The 25,066-nt window shown below is 54.1% G+C and overlaps 1 protein-coding gene across 50 annotated transcripts in view; it reads left to right on the forward strand.

The window, feature by feature from the left end:
- Nucleotides 1-25,066, forward strand: part of DYSF (dysferlin) — a 236,648-nt gene that overhangs the window by 133,239 nt on the left and 78,343 nt on the right. For 26 of the 50 annotated variants that reach the window (XR_013526460.1, XR_013526462.1, XR_013526463.1 and 23 more), the window contains 6 exons: nt 5,532-5,625; nt 6,128-6,205; nt 15,000-15,181; nt 17,064-17,204; nt 17,871-17,900; nt 19,211-19,240. Coding sequence is in view for 44 of the 50 variants with exons in the window: in XM_078349051.1 (XP_078205177.1) it covers nt 5,532-5,625; nt 6,128-6,205; nt 15,000-15,181; nt 17,064-17,204; nt 17,871-17,900; nt 19,211-19,240 (555 nt within the window). In the remaining 6 variants the exon portion in view is untranslated. Of the gene's footprint in view, nt 1-5,531; nt 5,626-6,127; nt 6,206-14,999; nt 15,182-17,063; nt 17,205-17,870; nt 17,901-19,210; nt 19,241-24,916; nt 24,959-25,066 lie in introns of all 50 variants that reach the window. The other 24 variants (XR_013526458.1, XR_013526459.1, XR_013526461.1 and 21 more) reach the window with 1 other exon arrangement.

Genomic DNA, 25,066 nt, shown 5'->3' on the forward strand with positions numbered 1-25,066 from the left:
AGAGGGAAAGCAGTGCTTCCTCTCCTGGCCTTGTCCACCTGGCCAAGCCTCTCCTCTAAGCTCCAGCATGCTGCTGCTGCTCTTCCAGTTCCTGCACCCTCCTTCCCCTCCTCCAGGAAGCTTCCCTGTAGGGCCTTCCAAAGGCCTACCCCAATCCATCCCACCCCACAGATGGCCTCATCCTGCGGTGTCAGTGGGTCCACATTAATCCCTCTTTCCATAGTAACATCAGACCCAACCCTGAGCTTCCTGAAGGTGGGAGGTGCTGTCCAATGCACCTTTCCTGTTCTTTGCCCTGGGACCTTAGGCCTGGGTACTGTACGTGTGGGCAAAGGAATGCTGGTGATTCACTACATGTGATAAGTCTTCACTGGGTGCCCACCACATGCCCAATGTTAGACTGGGTGCAGGGGATAAAGGAGTGTGTATGCCTTGCCTGCATACATGGAGGGTGGATGCAGGGGAGAAGATGGGAGAGACTGGGTAGGGGCTGCTGCTGAAGTCTGGGTAGTCAGAGAGGTACCCATGCCTCAGAGACGATGCAGCTGTGGGCAGAGCCCAAGTTAGCTAATTCGAGAAGGCCTTCCAAACAGAGGACATCCTGTGTAAAGGCCCTGTGGCAGAGGAATACAGTGGGGTCAAGATATTTACAGAAGGCCAGAGGGGAGGAGTGTTATTTAACAAGAGCCTGGAGAGATGAAAGAATTAAATGGGGTGCCCGCCAAGGACTGTGGGGTATCATTTCATTCAGTCTTCACTACTAGTTCTCTACAGGGCACAGTTCCCCCCAAGCCTGGTCCCAAGGGATATTGGGCAGTGTCTGGAGACATTTTTAGTGTCATAACTCAGTGGAGATGCTACTGGCCTCTAACAGGTAGAGTCCAGAGATGCTGCTAAATGTCTGTAATGCACAGGACAGCCCCATAGAAAGAATACTGCAGCCCAAACGTAATAGTTCCAAGGTTGAAGAGCCTTGCGTTTTCCACAGTAGCCCTGTGTGGGTACATGTGAGGCTGTGTGTGTTAGAATGCAATTATCAACAGGATGGGCAGGGATGGCCTCTCTGGGCAGGTGCCCCTGGCCACATGAGCAGCAATAGTCATTTCCTGACTTGAATGGGCAATACCTGGCACAGAGCAGATGTCTTGCAAATGGGTGGCACATCAGAGGAGAGACTGACAGGAGGGGATGGTTTCCCAAAGTTCCCAGATTGGGTTTCGGGAGACTTCGTTGCTTGCTTTGAGAGAAATTCCCCAAGCTTGAGCCACGCTGATGAAAACCAGAACATACTTCAAAGTCACGAAGGCATGACATTGGCGGATCCCTACCGGGCTGGACTGTGTCGTCCGCCCTCTCCAATGCTGACGTGGTTGTCTTCCCCTGAGGCAGGTGCCCGTTGCTCATACGTTCACTCACTTGCTCACCAATGATGTGTTGAGCACCTGCTGCCTGTGAGAGGCTCTGCTGGGTGATGGGTGCACACTGAGAACCTGGCTGGGCTCTCAGTGGGATAAGCAGATGGGTGCTCACAATATAAGGTGGTGGGTGCAGTGGCTGGGGACATTCAGGGCGCTGTGGGAGTGCCCTGGGGGGGTGCCTAACACATCCTTGCAGGGTGATCTTCATGATGAGACTGCATGGAAAAGTCAGGGGACACATGGGGCAAGGGCCTGGGGGCAAGAAAGGAGACCCCATAGTGTCTCTGCTGGTGTGAGCAGGTAGGGGGTGAGGAGGTTTGGAAGTGAGGGGGTTTGAGGGTGTGGGGGCTTGGTAGTGTCCTGACTGCCAGGAGTGTCTTCACTTCAGAGGCCTCGGCGGGCCAGGAGGGAGGAGTGGCCTTCCCTCTGCTCCTGGGGTCTAATGGGTATGGTGGAGAGTCCAGGCTCCCCTAGGAGGGCCAGTGGGTCAGAGGGTGTAAAGATGTTGGCCAGGCGTGCGGGTGGAATTTTGCCCAGAGTGTGAATCAGGGCGGTACCAAGAGGGACTGAGCTTAGTGGCTTCCCTCAGCCTGGCTCTGGGGGTGTCTCCCCTGGTTCCCCGGTAATGCTTCTTCCCAACAATCCTCATCTGTCTCCCTGAGGTAGGGAAAAGGTCTACACTTGGGTGGCAGATGGCGTGAGGGTGGGCAGGGGCCCTGGGCCAGGTGTGGTGCGGCTGGGCCTCTCCTCTGGAGCCAGGTCAGATTTTGGAACCGAGGCAGTGTGAGGGGCATTTCCAAAGGGAGTGCTGCTTCCCCCGCCTGCAGGACAGGGCCAGGGCCTGCTGGGGGCCAGGCACTCAGTGAGGCCCGCATGGAAATCCCAAGGAGGGAGATGCTGCTTCTGATTGCAGGCAGGAGGCCCTGCCCTTGGACAGAGACCCAGAACGTGCTGCCAGAACCCGAGACAGAGGCCTTGGGAGTGGTGCTGACAGGGGCCTGGGGAGGGGGCCATCTGGAGGAGGTGTGAGGTGAGTGGGGATGTGCACTGGCAGCCATCCGCAATCAGGGAGGTCCCTGTAGTGCTGGGAGGGAGAGGAAGGATGGGGCCCTGGAGCTGGAGGCGCCTCCCTCCCTACACTTACCCTAGCACCCTACCTGCGGCAGTGGCACCTGTGTGTGGCCAGACCGAGGTGGAGGGAATCGTAGAGTCCGTCCTGCCTGCCCGCAGCTAAGTCCACCCCCACCCTCCCTACTCCTGCTGCTCCCACCCCTTGCCCCAGCCCCAGAGCTGGAGGGGAGGGAGATGCAGGCGTCATGCATTGTTGCACCTGGGGGCTGGCCAAGCCCTATTTCCAGTGTCTTAACCTGCCCTTCCTTAGTGTCCCTGCCTCTCAAGCCTAGGTGGCCTCCTGAGCCCCCAGGTCTGGCCTTGGGTTTGGGGTTGCATACCCTGCAGCCAGCGGGGTGCTCTTCGGTCATTCACTGCGGGGCTTGGTGCTCCCTCCAGCAGGATGCCAGCACTGCAGGGCCAGGGCCAGGCCTAACACCTCTCCTCGAAGGGGCCCAGGGCTTCCACACCTGTCACAGGGAGGACTTCAGGCCTTTGGGTCCTTCCTTGTATGTGGTATGACACCTCTCCCTGTTCTTTTGTGTGTGTGTGTGTGTGTGTGTGTGTGTGTGTGTGTGTGAGAGAGAGAGATAAAGAAATTGAGAAAGAGAGAGAGAAAGAGAAATTCCGTGAACAAACCACCACAGCCTGGAGGCACTGGGAGAGGTCTTCGCCGGCTTGCTTGATTCTTACTGAAATGTCCACTTTTACACCTTGGAATTATTTTGAGAAAATATGGGCGACGTGAACACCACTCCCAGCACAGGACAAACTTGATAGTTTATGACACGCCCCCTCCCCAAGTCCTGTGCCTTATTTCTCTGATTAGATCATTGATAGCTAAGATTTCTTGAGCATTTACTGTGAGCCAGATAGTGTGCTAAGAACTACATGTTCTCTATCTTCTTTAATAATCAAGGCAGCTCTCTAAAATAGATACTGTATAATTATCCCAAATTTATAAAGTGATCGAGTCAGAGAAGCTAAGCAACTTGCCCGAAGTCACACAGCCGGTAGTAGTAAATGGCAGGGCCGGAACTGGAGCCCGACGAATCTGGTTTCAGAGCTCATGTTGAAGTTGTGGCTAAAGGAAGAGGACAGTCACTGCATCTCCCTGTTAGAAATGGGGATGTCCTGTGGTGGAGGCAGAGCCCACTCAGGGGTAGCAGGACCTTGGAGAGTCCCCTGAGAGAACAGAGGAATTCTGTCTTTCCCAAGTGTGTGTTTTGCAGGTCCTTTGCAGCGATGGAGCAGAGGAAGGGAGGCCCAGCCTGCCTTGAGAATGCAATTCTTTGTTGACCCAGAGTGACCACGGCAGGCTTTGCTCAGGTGTCCTAAGATGACATGAAGCCAGGGAGGCCTGGGATGGCTGAGGGCACCTCTGGCTGGGGAACAGCGTGAGCTTGCTATGGGAGCGAGTGGGTCTGGCACAGCTTTGAGGAGCGTGGTTAGCCTGAAATCAAGAGCTGGGTTTGGGGGAAGAAAGCCTTGGTGTTGGATGGGGAAGACAGGGCGGGTCACTGAGGGTCTGACCAGGAGAAGGCTGGACTGGAACTTTCAGGCCATTGAAGGATTCAGGCTGAGAAGCTGCACAGTGACAGAGGGTGATGGAGCCGGTTTTGGCTTGGGGATGGGCTGGCCAGAGGTGGGAGAACAGGTGTCCAGGGAGGCTTCTTGGACAAGGGGCTCCAGGACTGGGCCCTGAGGGTGGGCATAGTTTGGAGCAAGGGCACAATTGTGGCAGTAATGTCTTGTGTTGGGAGGCACTGGGGGATTTTGTAGCTTCAGAACCTGGGGAGAGGTTGAAATTCTTGGGAAATGGTTCTAGGGTGAAGATCGGGGTGGCCCAGAAGAAGAATCCTGGGAACTGGCCACTCTGGGTGGGCCTGGGTGGGATGAATGGGCTGTCTGAGCAAGAGGCAAGGCTTTTTTTTCAAGAGTGTGTACACATTTGTGAGATGTGGGACTGAACAAGGAAGTGGAGCAGAGACCGCCTTATTACCTAACCCCACCCCCTGAAATGGAGCAGACCTCTTATTACCTAACCTCACCCCCTGAAATGGAGCAGAGACCCCTTATTACTTAACTCCACCCTCTGAAATGGAGCAGAGACTGCCTTATTACCTAACCCCCTGCCTCTGAAATGCAGCAGGTGACAGTTTGGGTAGCAGGCAGGTGGGAGAGGAGAGAGGCACTTGGAGAAATCTGAGTGAGTGCAGAGGGAGCAGACAGCCTGGGGTGTCTAGTAACTGCCCCTATTTTGCCTAGTCCCTCTGTAGGCTGTGGCTTGGGCACTTGAGAGTTGGGTGTCTGGCCTGGGGAAGTGGTCTGGTCTTGGTGTTCCCCAAAGTGGTTTGTGGCTCAGTGGTTGGAACCCAGTGCTAATGAGGGTGAGATGGCAGGGCTGATCATCTAGCTTTATACACAGTAAATGGACAGCTTGTCTTCTGAGCCTGATGGTCTGCCCACTCCTGTCCCCATCCCTGGCCTCAGCTTGAGCCCTGCTCACCCTCAGCAGAGTGGGAACTGCTGAGAGATGGTGGGTGTGTGATACAGCTTCCTCCAGAGCTTGGGACCCAGCTCGGTATGTAGCAGCAGGAGGCAGAGATGGGGACCCAGAGATGCTGGCCTGGAACCTCCACATTTCAGTTCCACTGGACTTGTCCCTAGTGAGCAGATGCCCATTTGATTCTCCCCTGGAGAGCCCCTTAGAGGCCTTCCTTCTAATCTCTTTGGCTGGAACAACTAAAAATTTTGTTCTGGCTCATCTAGTTTTCACTAGAGAGGGAGAAGAATTTCCCACAGTCCTTCAGTGCTTTGACATTAGAGTCTGGGTATTCTTTAGGAGCGGACATGCTCCCCAGAGTGAAATTAGAGGCTGATGGCTCAGCTTTCAGCAGCTGAGAGATCTCCTGGTCCTGGGGACCCAACTTTCTGGGCTAGTCTCCCTGGCACCCCCAGGTCTGCAGGCAGAATCTGCCATAACCAGCTTCATGTCTCCAGGGCGGTGTGGTTGACGACAGCAGTGAAGATTCCATGTCCGTCTCCACCTTGAGCTTTGGTGTGAACAGACCCACGATTTCCTGCATATTTGACTGTAAGTGAGCCTTCAAGGCATCTGTGGGGTGAGAGGGGTGTGTCACCTTATGCTTCTGTTTGGATGGCATTATGTGGTCAGGTATGTATGTGGGGCTCTGGGGAGCCGAGTCTGTGTGCTTTTTGGTGGGTCAGTGTCTTCTGGTGTGTGCGTGTGTGTGCCTGTCTGTGTGGTATGTCTACCCACTCAAGTCTGAGATCGGGCATTTAAGGCCGTGTGTTCTGTGGCTGCTCCCATTGTCTATTTGGCCTTCCCTTCTCCCCTCTGCCTCTTCTACCTCTTCTCCCCCAGCCCCAGCCTGGCCCAAGGACACATTAATTAGTCAGGTGTCTGCTTTCAAGCGGTGGTCTGTTCTGACCTGGCACAGTGGCCTGTGTGGTTTCCCTCATTCAGCCCCTCTGTCTGCTGCCCTTTCTAGGGACAAACTCCACCTCCCCCTGAGCCCCAGCTCTAAACCACCCCAGCCACTCACTCTGGCACCTCTGTTTTTTCCTTGGTAAAGATGGGAACCGCTACCATCTACGCTGCTACATGTACCAGGCCCGGGACCTTCCTGCGATGGACAAGGACTCTTTTTCTGGTAAGTGGGAGAGAGGCAGGAGAGCCAGAGAGCTGAGAATGAGGCATCTGGCTTTCCAGCAACAAGGGGTGCTATTTGCCGGCTGCATGGAGGCGGGTCCTGGCATCTGGGTCCTGTGGCTTCTTGGTCATCAGTGCAGCAAACTCGTGTCCATGGCCTGCTGGATTCCTTGGGAGGATCAGGCTTCACTGAGTGTCCTCTCCTCTCTGAAAGCCCCTCTGACCTTGGCTCCTGACGCCGGTCTCTGCAGGGTCTCCTGTTGCCTCATCCCTGACCTGCTTCTACCTGATGTTCCGTTGTCCTCTAAGCCTGATGCTCCAAGAAGTCTTGTCTGTGTCCTCTCTTTGGGCATTGGGTCCCCCCACTTCTCTACCTCCACTCACCTGAGTTCATCCTGTGCAAGCCTCCATGTGACCTTGCTCCCCAACTCCCCCCACCAAGTTTCAGGCTGCCTCTGCATTTCCTGCCATGGCCCTGGGGTCGGCAGCTGTCCGTTACCCAGGCTGGAAGTTCTCAGTCACCCAGTCCTAAGGATTCTGCCTCCTGAATCCCTCTCAGATCTGTTCCCTCCTCTCTAATGTCACACTGCCATCTGACACTGACCTTGCCCCTCTGTATCTAGGTCATTCTGGTCATCTCCTGGCCTCCTTGCCACCTTCTGCACTGTCCCAGACATACCTTGTTACTTCTCTCCCCAGATTTCAAATATAGACACTGACAGGTAACCTCCAGCTCTTCAGCGCTATACACAAATCCCTTATGATCTGACCCTGTGGTCGACACCTGGTTTACCTTTGCTCATTGCCTTCTCTCCAGTAGCTCCAGCTCCAACTTCTGTCCATGTTGCCCACACCTGGCCTTTGCCCTCAGTGCTCTCTCTATCTAGAATGCATTTGCTCCCTATTTCTAACCAGCAAACTTCTAGTCATCCTTCCAGACCCAGACCGGATGCCCTCTGACTTCCCCAAGCTGAGCTGGTTGCCCCTTCCTCAGCACTTGGCCAGCTCCTCGCCGGCACCTCCCTTGGAGGTCTTCCCCACTGCACAGATCAACGTGGTCTATCTCTGCCACCTCCTTCCTGCTCTGATCACGAGCTCCCCCAGGAAGGGGCCTCATCTTGCCCTTGAACCTGAGGCACTTGATGGCTAAAGAACAAATACTTGGCCAGGTGCAGCTGGCTCACGCCTGTAATCCCAGCACTTTGGGAGGCCAAGGCGGGCAGATCACGAGGTCAGGAGATGGAGACCATCCTGGAGAACACGGTGAAACCCCATCTCTACTAAAAATACAAAAATGAGCTGGGTGTGGTGGCACCCGCCTGTGGTCCCAGCTATTGGGAGGCTGAGGCAGGAGAATCACTTGAACCCAGGAGGCAGAGGTTGCAGTGAGCGGAGATTGTACCACTGCACTCCAGCCTGGGTGACAGAGCGAGACTCTGTCTCAAAACAAAACAAAACAAAAGAACGAACTCTTGCTAAGTGCTCATTATGTGCTCAGACATTTTGCTGACATTATTTCATGTAACCCTTACAATGAAGTAGGTGACCAACATCCCCATTTTATAGGTGAAGAAACAGCGACTCGGATAGGTTAACTAAATGCTTGCATTAAAATAGCTACCAAGTGACAGAGTTGGGAACGGAACCCAAGGCTCTCACCATCTGAGTGCCTGCTGTTTGGTTGAGTAGAACTGAGTTCCATGGGAGTGACTTCCTGGTCAACTCATGTCTCTGCATCTGATGGTCATCTGCCCGGCTTCCTTGCTGGTTCACTCTCCTCCCCAGTGTGGGGTCCAGTCCACGTCCTCCTCTCCAGCAGCTGTGGTTTCCACTCTGGCCCATCCTCCAGCCTTGTGCAGCCAAGGGCAGTGTGGATGAGGACGTTCTACCGATTTTGCTCTGGGCCAGGGTCCTGAGAGCTCCCTCTGCGAGTGTCTTCAGCACTAGCCTGCCAGATAGGTCTCAGCAGTAGCTACTTCCTAGGAAACTTGTCCAGGAGTCTGACAATTAGAACTCACTCTGAGAAAAGGACACGAATGAACTTACAGCTTTGCTTCCTTTCCCTTCCCAGGAGGGCATGTGAGAGGTCAGGGTGCAGGGAGTGGATTTGTGAGATGTGGGTGGCCAGGTGGGACTCAGGCAGAAGCACCCCCCCCATCCTCTGTGGGCCCTGCTGGCTGAGGACCTCGCAGAGAGGGGAGGGAGCTCCTCTAAGGGCCCAGTGCTGGAAGCCTGTGCTGGAGAGGGCACTGGCACTGGCAGGGCAGCGGGGCACTGGTCTGCAGAGACGTCACACTTTCCATCCTGGCCCCACCCCCTCCCCCAAATAAACATCCCTTGAGCTTTGAGGGCACTGCCCAGGGCTTCCTCAGAGGCCACTAGCTTCTGAATGAAAGGCCCGATTGAGCAGCTGCTGGAAAGGAAAACAGCAGCCGACATGGGTGAACCTATAAAACCCAGAGTGTTTATTTTCACTCCCAAACCCTAAACCAAAGCAATTTCTCCCCTGGAACTGACCCTGGGGCGGCTGGCGGCCCAAGGCTGTGCATGGCCACCGGCTGGCATTTCTCTGAGGAAACTCATGTGTGAATCCGGAATGTCTGGGGCCAGGGGAGGGCCCGGCACAGCGTCTGTCGCTGGTGCAGCTTCCAGCTGCCTGCTGGGTGTCTGGGGCAGAGAAGGCCGTCTTGAGCCACTCTCCCAGCACCTCTGACCTGTGGTTCTCGGGGCCTTTCCTCAGGGGACTCCCCCAGTCCTGTGCTGTGCTCTTTGCTTCTCTCTATATGGTGGGTCTTGGGGCTGCCGGGACACTGGGGCCATGGCTGCTCCTTCTCCCTGGTCAAGTATTTGAGGAGATAGGCAGGGGTTGCCTAGAAAATACTTGTTGAATAATTTTGAACTTGGGAGGAGGCTTTCCTGGAGATACTGCCATCAAGATGGCCTGAGGGTTGCACCTTGGCTGGGGTTCGAGTGTAAGGGATGTCAATTCTCTGGACCAATGGAAGGGTGTCTGTGGCATGTGCTTGTGTGTTTATTAATGTGTGTGCCCTGTGCAGCAATTAGGCATAAAAAACATAAAATGATGCTTAATTCAATGACTTTTTTTTTTTGAGACAGAGCTTAGCTCTTGTTGCCCAGGCTGGAGTGCAGTGGTGTGATCTCGGTTCACTGCAGCTTCTGCCTCCCAGGTTCAAGCAATTCTTCTGCCTCAGCCTCCCAAGTAGCTGTGGTTACAGGCACGCGCCACCATGCCTGGTGAATTTTTTGTATTTTTAGTAGAGATGGGTTTCACCATGTTGGCCAGGCTGGTCTTGAACTCCTGACCTCAGGTGATCCACCTGCCTCGGCCTCCCAGAGTGCCGGAATTACAGGTGTGAGCCACTGCGCCCGGTCAGTTCAATGACTTCTTTTTGTTGTTGGGGGTGAGGTTGCCACTGCTTCCTTGGTGAACATCTTGTGTACATACTGGGTTTGCTTTGAAATGAAAAGCTGTGCCTTGAGAGGACTTAGAATGTGTCACCCATACCACACCTAGCTCCGTCCTGCCCACCCCTTTGGTGTGGAGTGGGTAGCATCCTTTCCCTGAAGGGCAGCCTCAGTTGAGTTGCTCTTCATTGTCAATTGGTGCTTCTCAAAGGAAATGGGGAGGAAGGTGTCAGTTTGGCCCCCTCTGCCAGCTGAGAACAGCTGTTGTGGTGGGAGGGATCATAAGCTCTGCTTATAGAACTGCCTGCCTGGATGGAGGACCCTCAGGCCATTCTGTCATGAGGTCACCACATTCCAGGGATGGCCCTTAGCTTAGGAGGGGCCCAGAAACCCCTCTTTGAGGGCTTCCCAGGTCACTGGGCTCAGGGGATTCAACTTGCCTAACCAAGCCAATGAGAGATGGCTGGTAGACCAGATGCCACACCATTTAATTTACAGGGGTGAGTACCTCTCAAGGAAGTAGAAGGTCTGGTGCCCTCTTTGCTGTCTTAACAGCCCCAGGTGAGGTCGCAGCGGTGGGCCAGGTAGGTGGTCCTGTGGGATGGTCCTGCCAGACCAGGCCGCAGTGAGGTCTGATGAGCCGGAGCTGCCCACAGCTGGGGCCATGTCTCGATGACCAGTGCCTGAGTTTCTCTCAGATTCAGACTCAGTCCTTGGTGGTGCTTGGGGTTTCTTGCTTCTGGGTTTCCCAAGTCTGAACTCCAGCCCCCCCGCCCAACCCCTTTTTAAGCACAGCTTTTTTTGTTAAGGTTGGCTCTGGCTGGGGCAATCCACCAGACGAGCTTAAGGAGGTGTTTTCCAAAGTGCATTGGAGGCTTGTGAAATGCTCCACTTAAAAAGGGTTCCTGAGTAAGAGAGACTGGGAAACACTGCACGCTTAGAGGTTTACAATGCACAGTGGCATGTGAGAGGCTCTGAGGCGGCTGCAGGGAAGGAGCCTGTTTAATCTGTTTAAGCACTCATTAGCTCCCCAGAGAACCCGCCACTCAAAGAACACATTTTGGGAAACACTGATCTACAGGATTCAGTCCAAATTGCTCAGCAGGAATCCAGGACCGTTTGTGATCTGTACCTCCTCCCTCCTGCCTCCTCGGTCCCCACTGCCCTGGAGCTCCCTTTGTCCCGTCAGCCAGACCAACGCCTTGCTGTTCCCCAAGTGCCTTAAGTCTCTGTTGTGTTTGCCAATGCCACACGTGTGCTTAGAATGCCCCCTTTTCCTTGGTGCATGGGCTACTTTGTCATCCCTGAGACCTGCTTTGGGAATCCTGACTTGATGCTGGCAGGCGACACTGGGCACTCCTCACCCTGGCACCTGTGTACTCTGCTATTAAGTAGCACATCACCTTGTATTATACCTGTTGTTTAGGTTACAATTTCCAACCAGTAGTCGCACTCTTAAGAGCTTGGATTGTGTCTCATTCATCTTCTTATTCCTAGCACTGTGGTAACCTCCCAAAGGGTAGCCAATCAATAATTCTATAGTGAATGAATGATGATTACAAATAACGCCAGAGCGAACGTCTTTGTATATACATCTAGCTTTCTGGTCAATCTGGATATGACCAGGAATATGGGAAAAGGGCATAAACTGTTTTATGTTTTTCAGGGCCTAGTGCCCAGTTGCTTTTCTGAAGCGTTGCTGAATTGCTTCCAGCAATAAAGGAGAGTACCTGTTTCATCAACTCTTTACCCACACTGGCTTTTATAATTTTGAACCATTTTTCTTAATTTTATAGGAAAACTATTGTGGGAGTATAGTTTTAATTTGCATTGCCTTGATTATTGGCAATCAATCCCACCCTTTCTGAAGGGCTCTTTCCTATGAGGTGACGGGTTGGAAGGAGCCCTGGACTAGGAGTCAGGGAGTCTAGTCCTGGCCACATATGATCGTGGCTGAGTGACTTAGTCTTCCCCAGGCAAAGTTCCCTTTTCTGAAAAATGGGGTGATGCTTCCCACTCTGTCCCCATCTCTGGTGGTCTGAGTGGTTGGTGGCAAGGCCCAGGAGGAAAGCTTATCGTATTGTGAATGCAGAAGGCTCCAGGAAGGTTGTGGAGCTCCAGGAAGGTCTGAGCAGCAGGGCTCAGCCCCAACAGCCTGGTGAAGGGCTCTGGATCCAGCCAACGAATCATCTGCCTGGGGCCTGGTGACTGGTCCCTGGCTCCCTTCTGGTGATAGAGTCAGATAGAATCCTTGTGTGCTCATGGCTGGATCCTCCCCAGGGCAGCCATGGTCCTCAGAGCTGCAATCCAAAGTGCTTGCCTTAGCAAGGGCATGCTGCTCACTGCACATGGCTTGTGGGTGTGGCCCTGGGGAGAGCCCTAGGCTGTGATGCATGTGCAAAACCCAGCTCCTCACCTTCCCTCCACCCCTTTTTGGGAATCTGCCTCTCCCTCCTCTTGGCTTTCCTGGAAGAGGGATTTGTCTGAGTGTGTCTGGCTGTCCTTCATCTGACCACCTTGCTCTAGCAACACCCCTAATCCCCTTTTTTCTTTTTGAGGGGTGGGGTCCTGTGCAGGGAGAGATCAGGCCCCTGCACACAGTAGCCCAGTGTTTGAGGCCTCAGGCCTCCAGGCCTGCTCTTTACAATGCCTTTGTTGTGTGTTTTTTCCTCCCATGGGCGGGTGGGGCACGTGTGTAGGTCTGGGTGATTTTTGTTTGAAAGCCACCCCCTCCCCATTCTTCCCCCAGCACTGAGCTCATTGCCTGGGCTGATGGGGCTGCTGGAAGGAGTCAGCCTGCTCCGGGGCCAGCGTGGGGGGTGCTGCCAACACCAATACAGCGTGCACAGCCGCTACAATGTGCAATTGTGATCTTTGTGTAAACGCGGTCGGTCTGGGGCCCATGAGCTTATAAAAATAAAGCGTAGGGAAGCACGGGGCGGGGCAGGAACAAAAGGGGCTTTTTCGCTGCCTCTCTAATATGGTTTTATTTATCGGAACGCGCCCTCCTTCCCTTACTGGAACCAGGAGAGGTTCTCTGCCGAGTTTGGAGCTGATGGTATCACAGCCAGACGGTTTCATTAAATGCACAGATGCCGCTGGGCCCTGCCAGGGGCAGGAGGGAAAGGGCTCCGGGCCAGCCCTGCCAGGGCTGGTGCATGGAAGGGGGAGCCCCATGCCAGGGAGGCTCCCATCAAGTGGGGGTAGAGAGACGTGGTAGGCAGTTCTCTCTGGCAGCTTCTCCTGCCAACGGCCTCCCATTGCCCTCTTCTGCTCCCCAGCATCAGGCTCAAAACTATTTTCCTGCAGGAAGTTCTCCATGATTTGTGCCTGATGGCTGCCAGGCTGATCCCAGGCTGGTGACTGCCTTCTATTAACCAGACCCAGCATTGCTCAGCCAGTGGGTGCCCATGGCTGAGTCTGCCCCTTAACTTAGATACTCCCTGCTCTTAAAACCAGGTCTTTGGGCAACAGGCATAACCTTGGACCCTGCTATCTCCATCCCAATGGGTTTCCTGCCATTGTGACCCCAACCTTCCTGCCTCTTTCTTGGTCACTCCTTGACAGCCCCTCTTTCTGCCATCTGTGCAGTGGCCATGGTGTGCCACTTCATCTTCTTGTAGCCAGGGAGTCTGCGCTGCCTTTCTTTCCTTTGTGCAGAAGCCCTATCTCCCCATCCCAGCCCCTGGGCTGTGTTTGAACCTGCATCCTCCTGAGGCCAGTGACACAGAGGCCATTACCTCTGAAGTCACTGAGGCCCTCTTGAGGTCACAAGGGGAGTGACTGGCAGTGCTAGGGCTGGACCATGGGGCTCAGAGGGCACAGGCCATTGCAGAGTGGAGCAAGGTGCCAAGGGTATATGGTGTGGGGATAGGCACTGGGCTCAGCCCTCAAGGTGACATCCCATTAGGAGGAGCTGAAGGGAGCCCTCTCCTCCAAGCTCTCTGTTCCTCTCCCAAGTTATATGCACTCAGTCCCTCTCCTGCACTGATTTCCAAAATGTGGTTCCAGAAGGCAGCATTAGGATCACTTTTGGGAATTTGTTAGAAATGTACATTCTCATGCCCACCCCAGCCCTGCTGAATCCGAGTCTCTGGAGGCAGGGCCCGGCAGTCTAATGAGCCTTCCAGATGATTCTGCAGCATGTTCATATTTGAGAACCACTGCCCTAGAGTCTGCTCCAGTGACACCCACTTGCCTTTGGGACAAGGCAGAGGGAATGACCTGTAGCTGGATCCCAGGCTGGTGTGGCAGGAATCTGGGGACAGCAAGGAGCTGCGGGGCCTTTGGGTTTCTCTCATACCACCACTGCTGAATAGCTGCTGAGTCTGTGCACTACCCGTTAGCACCCCACACCCATCTAGGCCACCATTGTTCCTCCTTGGGCCACTGCAGTGGCCTCAGAACCAGGACTGTTCTCTCTAGTCCTCCTCATGCTCCCTCCAGTCTGTTCTCCACGTGGCAGCCAGAGTGAGTGTGTTTAAAGGCAGACCTAGCCACGTCAGTCTGGTGGCTTCCCAGAGCTCACAGACACCAGCAGCTCTGCTCTGCTCCCCCTTCCTCAAGGAAGCCAGATCCCTCCCTAACACATTTCACTGCATTTTATATTTATTCTTCAAGACTTTGACCCAAATGAGTGGATATATTTTATATATATATATATATATATATATATTTTTTTTTTTTTTTGAGACGGAGTTTTACTCTTGTTACCTAGGCTGGAGTGCAATGGCATGATCTTGGCTCACCGCAACCTCCGCCTCCTGGCTTCAGGCAATTCTCCTGCCTCAGCCTCCTGAGTAGCTGGGATTACAGGCACGCGCCACCATATCCAGCTAATTTTTTGTATTTTTAGTAGAGACGGGGTTTCACCATGTTGACCAGGATGGTCTCGATCTCTTGACCTCGTGATCCACCTGCCTCGGCCTCCCAAGGATATTTTACATTTAGTTCAAATTGTATTCTCAGCCCCTAGCTCCTAGCCCCTAGTCTGGCATACAGAAAGCACTCAATACATGCTTGTTGGATGTATGTATGTATGTATGTATGTATGTATGGATGGATGAATGAATGAACAGACCATACAGGCACTCACTTCCCCCAGCTGAACCTTGCTTCCAGCAGCCAGCTCAGGAAGCAGCTCAAAAAGGGATGTTCTCTGGATCTTGTGCCCATTTGCCAGGATGCAGGTGGCCCCCAGTTGGCTTCATGGTGGGGCTAGGAGAGCCCCATGGGGAAGATGAATCCCAGCATGAATGTTTTGGCTCCAGAGTGGCAGCCACAGCCCTGTTCCAGCCTTGTGGTCCCACATGGCTCTGGAGCAGACATCTCTCACGGCCCCTGCTGTGTCCTGTCTTCCTCCCACACAGATCCCTATGCCATCGTCTCCTTCCTGCACCAGAGCCAGAAGACAGTGGTGGTAAAGAACACCCTGAACCCCACCTGGGACCAGACGCTCATCTTCTATGAGATCGAGATCTTCGGTGAGCCAGCCACAGTTGCTGAGCAGCCGCCCAGCATTGTGGTGGAGCTGTACGACCACGACACTTACGTGAGTCTGCCTGGCTCCTGCCTCGCCCTTCACAGAGAGGGACCATGCTGCAAATTGGGGTCTCCAGGCACTCATGGCTGCCCAACCAGATGGCCTCTTCCCTAACTCCATAGGCTCTAGAGCAGTTAAAACTATTTTAGAGTAATGAAAAATGGACTGCTAGCACAGGTGCCTCCCCACAGCAGACACCGATCATCAGTGAGAGGGAACATACATGGAAAAGGCACTTGGTTGTGGGCCAGGGGTGTGGGTTTTCTCTGCCTCTGCCTTGCCTGTGTGATCCGGGGTCAGTCCCTTCTTCTCATCGAGGAGCTGTGTGGAATCCTTAAATGTACATTGAGCACTTGTGTAACTGGTTGAGTGGCCCTGCACTTGGGGTTCTGCTTAGGTGGGAACAGAGACACCCATACAGTGAAGTATCCTCTATGTGAGAACACGGGTCCCTGAGTGCCTCCCAGCTCTTTGCCACGGCAGGACCTCCTGTGGTGCCAGGCGAGCTCTAGGGCCGTGCTGTCCAGAAAGGGAGGCTCTAACTGCATGAGGCTTCTGAGCACTGGAAATGGGGCTGGTACAGCTGAGAAATGGAATTGTAAATTTTATTTCATTTTAACAAAGTAAAATTAAAATTTAAATAGCTGCAGGTGGCTGGTGCTCCTGTATTGGACAGAGCAGCTCTGAAAGGCTCCCAGGAGGGAGAGAGAACTATGGGCTGGAATGTCAGGAAGGCCTTTGGGGAAGACCCAGGCCCTGGAGGAAAGGTGGGGTTGGGGTGTCAGTGCAAGCCAGAGGCCTGGAAGGAGAAGGGAGTCTGAGCCCAGAGGAGCAGGAGAGTGATGATATCAGGGCAGCATTTTCTGAAGAGGAAGTTTGATGCTACTGGATGAGATCCTCTGGGCACACGGCAGAGGCCCTGGCCTGTGCTGGAGGTGGCAGTGGGATGAAAGGGGAGGGCCTGGACTTGGAAGACGTTGTCAGTAAGAGTTGCCACGACCAGATGTCAGGTTCCCTGGATGGGTGTGATGAACAGGGGTGGGGGAAGGTGCTGCTGTTTAGCTGCCTCACCAGATGGCGAGGAGGCTGGCCATGGGTAAGGCAGGCCTGGGCTTGGGGGGCCAACATTGGAGTGCTTGGGAGGAAAATTTGGTATCATGAGGGGAATGAGCAACTGGAGGAAGGAGAAGAGCACAGGCTCTGGCACCTTTGGAGCAGGAGGAGAAGGAGACAAGGAGGCAGGCGGCTGGGCTGGCACTGGTCAGGGGACTTGACAGGAGTGGGTACAGATGTGGAACAGGTTGGGAGGGTGGCCGTATGAGCCGAGCCGCAGGCTGCCGGAGCCCTGAGCCAGCCTGCTCCGCATCCAATGTGAGAGTTCTGTTTTCTGCCTGAAGAACAAGGCACCTTCCTTGATGAAAACATTTTGTCCAGGCTCATTTAATTTAATGAATGTGATCACAGTTTCCCCATTTGCAAAGTAGAAGAACTTAAGGGTGAAATGAGCAGGAGACACAGAAGTCCCTGGCTCTGCAAACTGCTGAGGGCATTAGAGAAATGCCAGGAGGCTGTCTCTCTGGTCTCCAATAGGCTCCGTGCTGATTAAATTACAGCAGGGCGAACACTAGTTGGACAGTATTCCACTGTCCAGAGGGATTTCCTGACCATGATGGGAATTCAAACCTAGTGACAGTCACCAGAGGCTGCTTACATCTTGCGTTGTCCTTGAATCCTGCTAAGGAGGGAGTATTCACCATTCTGTGGGAGGGGTGCCCTGACTACCGAGGCCCTTTCTAGTTCAGAAGGCGGATGCAAACCTGGTGATCTCTCTGAGGTGACCTGGAGCCCTGGGTAAGGGATGCTGATTCTTTTCTCTCTGCACTTGGTCTAGGGCGCAGATGAGTTTATTGGCCGCTGCCTCTGTCAACCGAGTCTGGAACGGATGCCCCGTCTGGCCTGGTTCCCACTGATGAGGGGCAGCCAGCCATCGGGGGAGCTGCTGGCCTCTTTTGAGCTCATCCAGAGAGAGAAGGTGAGGCCGGTCTGCTCCAGATCCAGGAGGCCCAGACAAGAGGTGCATGGCAGGGGTGGGGTAGGGTGCCAGCCCTCAGTGGGAGCCTGGAATGCCTTCTCTGAAGCCAGGCCTCCTGCTGAGACCCATTTTCTGAACTCCAAGTCAGGACACCATGTAACACTGGAGTAGAATGTTGGGATTGGGAATATCTGAGTCCTCTGGTCACTGGATTTAATCTTCCTTGGGTCATATCCTGACGTGGTTTCTGGGAGGAGGACCCCTGTGGTCTGATTAAGGGAGCCTCAGTTGTCACAATGTGGGGGACTTCAGGGACCGGCAAGGGCAGGATCTCCATTGCAGTGCTGGCTCCACCATGACCTAGCCTCGTGGCCCTGGGCCGGTCACTCCCTGGCTGTAAAATGAGGGGTCTGGGTTGGAGCTGTACCTTCCAACTTCCTTTAAGTGTGATGTGAACCCTAATAGGCAGACTGAACGGGAGTAGGGCTGCTCTGGGTGAAGTCTGGAGGGACTCAGCACACTGCCAGCTTAGCATCTCCTCCATCCCCAAGGAACAGAGGCGGCAAACCATGGACTGTCTGATCACTGACAGTCCATGCGTGTCATGAGGGTGATGGGGGCCTTGGTGACAAGCACATGACCAGAGCTCTCTTTTCTTCACCCCAGCCGGCCATCCACCATATTCCTGGTTTTGAGGTAAGTCTTGCTCTGACCTTTTCTTCTTCAAACTGATTGTCAGTCTCCCTGCGTTTGCAGCCCTGTCTGGTTTAGGAAGGGCAGTCAGGCATTACCACCATTCTGCCTCGAGCCCCCAGGAAAGCTCTTTCAAGCAGAGGAGGGCCCGGGGTTGGAGGGTCAAAGTCTCTCTGCCCAGCTCAGGCCTTCCCTGCCCTTCTTCTCTAAGAAGTCCAAGAACCACAGAATCCCAGATGAAGGGTCCTCACAATTGTCCATCCCAGTGACTTTCGGCTGGGATATGCATTAAAATCTGCTGGATGGTTTTAAAGATCACCAGTGCTCAGGCCCCACCCCAGACCGAATCTCTAGGGGTATGGCCCAGGCCTGGGTATTTCCCAACACTGCCCAGGGAATCTTAATGCGCAGCCAGGGCTAAGAGTCACTGACTTAACCCCAGGGTTCTGAAAGCGTGGCCGATTCTTGAGTCCTACTTCAAACCTGCTGAGGCAATTCTGAGGCAGCAGCCCAGCAACCTCTGTATCAAATTGCCTTCCAGGGCCTTCTCACGCACAAGTGAGTTTCAGAAGCTCTGATTCAGCCCACATTTCCCACAGAATTGTTCTTACCAGGATCCCATTTTCTTTCCTCTTCCAGTGACAGGGGCTTCATTCCCTTACTGATGCTCTCCTTCCTTCTCCTGGGGGGGGTCTTGATAGAAAATGTTGAGCTTTGACTGGTACCCAGGTGAACTGGATTCATTACCTGAATCCAGACCAAGCACAGCTGCATCTATGAGAAGTAGTCATTTGGGCTCCTTTGCCCTTCACAAGGCAGCCCACACAATTTTCAGTGGTTCTCAGGAGGCCCTCCCTTCATGCGGGCCCTCCTTCACCACCCTCATTCCTCCAGGTCTCCCTCCCTGTCCCAAGCACCCTCTCTCAGCTCTGCCCACTCCTGGGGGTTCTAAGTTGGTTCTCCTCAGCTTGTCAAGTCCCAGGCCCTTCCCATCACCTGCTGTTCTCTTTTCTCTTGTTGCTTCCAGAGGTTCCTGGTGTCCAGGCTTATGCTTTAGCCTTTCCCAGCGTCCCTCTGCATAGACGTTCATCGCACTTTCTTTCTCAGGGACCACGATGGGGGTGTGGCTGGGAAGTGCATCATTCTTACCCTTGGTGGGAGGTGGTTTCTGCTGGCTCCTCTTAGTGCTGGCATCTGGTATGCTGACCTCTGGCCCCACCCAGTGCACCTTGATACTAATGGAGAACTTATTCTTCTCCCACCCCATCCCCCACCATCTCCTGGCTGTGCCACATCCCATGGCTGTGGACCAGGTGCAGGAGACATCAAGGATCCTAGATGAGGTAAGCTGGGCCTTTGAGGCTGGGCCTGTGGGTGGGCCGAGGTGGAAGGAAGGTGAAGCTAGCCTCCAAGCACACACGTGGAGCATTTCAGGTTCCTGGTGCCCAGCAGGCGCCTGTCACATGGAGACCTGTCTGGATTTTATTCCCTATGCTTTGTGTGGATTCAGGGCCACCCAGAGTGTGTCATGGGGGTGATCCTGATCTAAGGCTTGCTGTTCTGCTGGAAGGCCAGATTTCACCCAGACAACATGAACCACAATACAGAGTCTTAAATGATTATAGTACCAGGTGGCATGTTTTGAAGAATAAATTGGAAGGGGCCAGCGTAGTCAAGGAAGCCTTTCTGGTGGAGGTGGCATTAGCTAAATGTCTTTATGCCCGTCAGCACTTAGGAAGAAAGTGAGAAACATGGCTTTGGCTCAAAGGGCCAAGGATCAGTTTGGGTCCTGGCTGGTTTGGGGGATGGGGCGAGCTGGGGGCTTCCTGGGGACTGGAAGAAGTTCGGAGTTTGCATTTAGATAAAGCAAGGCTGCATCCTTTGCCATGGGAGGAGAAGCACGTTCCCTATGGCCTCCTGTGCATCTGTGGGTGGACTGTCATGAGCCAGGCCAGAGGGTGGGTGGCAGAGACCTGGGTGGAGAGACAAGGAAGGAGAACCCTGGTCAGATGAGGCACTGGGAAAAGGGCAGCCACTTCCTGCCATCAGGGAATCCCCAGACTGAGAGCAGACACCGTTTGACATTTTCAGTGCAATTTGGACTTGAAGTGCAGAGTCAGGATGTGGGATCCACAGGCCCCGCACCCCTTACCTCACTTCCTTTTGCTCCCAGACCGAGGTGGGGTCCGCCAAGTGAGCTTGCCGTAATTGCGCCTGACAGGCAGCCTCCTGCTTCTGGCTGCAGTTGCAAAGACTGCCGATTTGGAAAGGGAGGCGGAGTCCTGTCCAGGGAGGCAGCACGGAACCCTCTCTCTTGATTGAGTGCACTTTGTGGCCAAAACCCACAGCCTGTTCTGAAGACCCAGCCCAGGGATGAGTTATTTAAAAAAAGTTAAAATCCTTAATAACTGGATTCGTAATATGTAACAGCGAAGACTCAGATTCTGAGAGCAGGGATCTGGCTGCAGTCTTGTCAGAAAGCAAATCAAAACTGCAGCTCGTGGGCCAGAGCCCAAAGAGGGCCAAGTGTCCCGCTGCAGGGTCAGCCAGGCCGCAGGCTGAGGCCGGGTGTGGGTCAGCAGGGCCAGGGGAGAGCAAGTCCTAGGAATGTGCAAGGAACAGGGCTGGGCAGGGCCAGCAGGTTCTAAGGGTCTGAGGAAGAACCATCCCAGTGGGATGAATGATCTGCTGGTCCAGGGACCAGCCCCAGAAGATGACCTTGTGACCTCCCTCAGTCCCAGGGGCAGCCCTGGGGCCCCAGCACAGCCCATGCCCTTCTCACTTGAAGGCAAAGCCTCATGCCAAGATACTGAGTCCTCTTCGATTTAAGAATCCCTGGGGCGGGGTGGGGGCAGGTTAGTCCTTCTGCTGCCACTGGTCCTGCAGGAAGCAGGACACCCAGTAGGGTTTTTCTGTATTCTTTGTTGTGACCAAGCGCCTGCCGTGTATCTCCCATCTGGCAGCTCCCAGGCTCTGGCCTGATCCCCGTGAAGAGTGCTTGAGTCTTCCTGGAGGGCATCCCTGGCCACGGGAGTCCATCAGAGTCTGGGGGCAGTGAGGGAAGGATGGGAGTGTTGGGGAGCTGCTGGCTGCAGGGGGGTGGGTTTGAGAGACTAGCTAGGAGGCTCTTGAGCCAGTTGAGATAGGGGCCTAGACCAGAGACAGGCCAGGAAGAACGGATGGGGCAAGTAACTCTGAAGGATGGTTTAAGGACAGCTTCTCTTGTGGGAAGTGCCTTTCAGCTAGCGCAGCCAGGTGCGGAAACTCCCAAGCCACAGTGCCTGTGATGAGTTGAAGTAGTCTGTCCCTGTTGAAGGCTCCCAGAGTGAGACAGTGGGGATAGCTTCCCAGAAGAGGTGCCACTGAGCTAGCTTTTGAAGTTGGGATCGGCAGAAGAGATGGGGAGGGAGCCCAGGCAGCAGTGTCTTGGGCTGGGGGCATGTTACCGCCTGTACCCTGCTTGGTGGACAGCAAGCTTCCTCTCTCCCAGGCTTTATGCCCATCTGGGATGCCGCTCTCTGCGGCTCTTGGTCAAGAAGTGAGGCTGTTGCATGGTGTGTTTGAGGCTTTGATGATGTCCAGGAGGTCTGGGTCCTCGCAGAGACAGCAGATGGAGGGAAGGGTTTCCTTTCTGCTCTCCAGTCTGCCTTTTTCTTTGTCTTTTCCTCTCTTTCTGAGTCTCTTCCCACTTGCCTTTTGTGTTTCACTCTTCCTGTTTGCTCCTTGGCCCCAGCTTCCTCCTTTTCCCCGCCTCTTCTGAGCCCTCTGTCTCGTTTCTTTTCCTTTTTGTCTGGAGAACAAAGGCAGTCCATGCTGCCAAGGGGAATGAGTTCAAAGAAACTGCAATTTTAGATTTCCTGAGAACTGGAGAGTGTGTGCATGCACGTGTGAGCGTGTGCGAGTATGTACACTCTCGAGGGCGCACACATGCACGCACACACAGCAGCAGAGGTGATGGTGGGTCCCTGAATGCCCAGGGACCCCAGGATACAGAAAACGTGTAGAGGAAGACTCAGGGTCTTGTGGTCCTGACCATTTGGGGGGGCATGCACGGGGAGGTGAGGGGGCGTGGTTTAGATTATTACCCTTGCTTCTGCTGCTTCTCTCCTGCCGGGCAGGGGATGTCCTGGTGGAAGAGATTGTATGCTTTGTGGCTGATTTTACTGCCAGCTCAGGGGTGGGGGTTACCAGATGCCACTCCATCCACCCATCCAGGCTGCAGGGTATATGGCTTTTACTCTGAGATGTACGGGGGTACTCTCCTGCACCCCCAAATCCATTAGAAGGAAAACTTTGGTGTTTTGCAATCAGGAAAATAAAGCCAGTGGTCCCCCATCCCCCATACCTCCCCCAAGGCCTTAATTTAAAACACTGTTTTTTCCTGGGAAGGGTAATTAGAGCAACATGTTGTTCCTAACGAGCTGGGTGGGGCAGGCAGACAATGGAGCCCTCCCAGCCTGCCTGGCTGCCCCCTGCCTGGAGCTCCCTCAGGAACCAGGATGTGACTGCGGAGTCTTCTGTCCCCTGCTGGGTGAGGTGAGGGTCCACAGGCTACTGGTGACTGGGCTGACCCAGGAAGCTTGCCAGCACTTCCTTTGCCCTGGGAGCGACGCCTGTCTATTGTGCTGGCCCCTAGGACTGGGCCAGGGGAACCCCTCTCATGGCTCGGGGCCTTGGTTCTTTGTGCTAAACTGGCCAGCGGGACAGACAGACTGAAATGGGCCGGAGGATGGCTTCAGCTCTGGCAGGGGAGAGAGCCTCACTTGTTCTTGGGGTCCTCTCGGTCTGGGCTGGCTTGATCAACACCCTGCACACCTGTAGAACCCACCCCTGTAGCCGCCCCTGGTCTGCCCTGCGTCAGAGGGGAGCAAGGCAGGAGCTGATCAAATGTGGCTTTGTCCCCGATCATTCATAGGACAGTGAATCGGGATGTTCTGGTGGCACTTTCAGTCTACACCCTCTGTTATACCCCTCAAGTGGGCTGGACCAGAAAAAAGTGGAAAAGCAGGCTCAAGAGCTGGCAGAGGCTTCAGGACTCCTGCCTGTGAGATGATCAGAGATTTCTTAGGGCCATAGGAATGGGGTATGTGGGGAAAGGGTCATGTAGAGGGGGTTAAGAGAGTCAGAGTCATGTTACAAGATGTTTCTGAAGCGTCTGGGGGAGATTTCTCTGGAGATCTTGAATTAGGCCCTAAAAACGGGTTAGATTCAGGTGAGAGTAAAGAAAGCCTGTTGAACCAGAGGGAGTAGTGAGCAGGCCTGGGGATGACCTAGGGTCAGGCTGGAGCACGCACGGGTGCTAGGAAGGAGGAGAGTGTGTGTTCGATTCATTCCTTCATCCTCCCATCCACCCTCTCTTCTGTCTTCACTCTCCCTCTTCTCCTTCAATTACCCATTCATTATTATTTATTTATTGGATGGGGGAATTCAGCTGTGGTCCCTGTGTACAGAATTGCTGTTTTAACCAAGGACACAATCAAAGGAACATGTGGAGGTGGCAAGGGGTGATTGATTGATGTGTCTTTCTATGAAAATAAGTGTAAGTTGATATGGGGGCCATGAGGGTCCTTAAGGTTGGGGCACCAGGGAAGATTTACATGGAGACCTGCAGTCTGAATAGGAAGTACAGATGGAGTGGGGTAGAAGTGCGTTTCAGGCAGAAGGACCGCTGAGCTCCGAGTCTCAAAGCTAAAGGAACATGGTGCCTCCTGCAACCTGCTAGCATTCAGAAGGGCAGGTGGTGCATGTGTCCCAGGAGGTGGTTCATCACTATTTGGGGTCGTCAAGGGGGAATTTATCTGATGAGAGACATGCCCAGAGAAGGCAGCAGGAGCTGGAAGATTAGGGGTCTTGTGGAGGCTACTATGAAGAGTTTGCACGTCATCCTGAGCAGATGGGAAGACATTGGAGGGCTTGAAGCAGAGAGTGACATTATTTAAAAGCTCACCCTGGCTGCAGATTGCAGCAGGCATGGGCTGTTGGCAGAGGGTGTTGAAGCCAAATGAAACGGGGATGCTGGTGAATCCATGAGGGTGAGAGAGGGTGGCGGCTTGTACCTGAGCAAAGGAGATGGGCGGGCGGGTGGGCATGAGAGATGTTTAGGGGACAGGATCCCCAGGGTTTGGTGGTCAGTCAGGCAGGGCGATGAGGGGCAGGAGGAGCCAAGGGTGGCATGCGGGCTTTTGGCTTGGTTGTCTAGGTGTATGGGGAGGTAAGATTTGAAGGGAGCGGGTTTTGAGGGGGAAGATAAAGAATTTAGTTTTGGACAAGTTCAGTGTGAGAGGCCAGGAGGACACATGAATGAACTAAGCCATAAGATATTGGGGCTTAGCAGAGATGTTTGGGAACAGAAAGTCTAGGAGAGGACTAAGGAGCAGATCAGGGCTTGGTGGAGGAAGATGGGAGGCTGCAGAGGAGGCTCAGCAAACAGCATGGGACAGTGGTGTGGATCCAGAGAGATGGTTTAGGAAGGAGGTGAGGTCAGCTGGCCAGATGCTGCTGAGGGGGCACGACAGAGAGAATAGCCCACGAGTGTCCTTCGGGTAGGGGACTTTGAAGACAGAAATTTCCGGGGAGGGGTGCTGAGGGCAGAATCAGGGTGCACTGGGCGGTGGGTGGTGTGGATGTGAGGGAGGAGTGGTAGTGGGTGGAGATGACAAAATGAGAGCGAGGAGAGGAGGGAGCCTGCAGAGAGGATACAGAAGAGGGTGTGGGTGGATTTGGGAGATGGGATGTCTTTAAATCGGGAAGGAGAAGATCCAGGAGATAGTGTGAAAAATTGGGGAGGAGGATTTGGATGCATGGTCATAGGGGGAGCCACAGAGGCAGGCAACCCTGGAGGTGGCAGGAAATGGCAGGGAAGAAGCGTGTCCTGGGACCCCTGGGGACAGCAGGGTGGACAGAGCTGGTCTTGGGATGCATGTGGTGGCCTCGTGCTGAGGAAGCTGCCTGGGACACACCTCTAATCACTGTCTCTGCTTCTCTCTTCCTCTGCCTCCCCCGGGCCTGGCGCTCCGCAGCTGTGTGCTCCTGCCTTCTTCCTCCAGGGCCTCCTCCAAACGGTACCGGAGCTTAACCTTCCCCAGGTTCTTGTTCCTCTGTCCTCAGTGAGCAGGCTACTGAAAATGGGGAGCCTGGTTCCCATTCTTTAGAGAGGAATGTCATCACTT

This window comes from Callithrix jacchus, chromosome 14, assembly GCF_049354715.1.
Source record: "Callithrix jacchus isolate 240 chromosome 14, calJac240_pri, whole genome shotgun sequence".
NCBI lineage: Eukaryota > Metazoa > Chordata > Mammalia > Primates > Cebidae > Callithrix > Callithrix jacchus.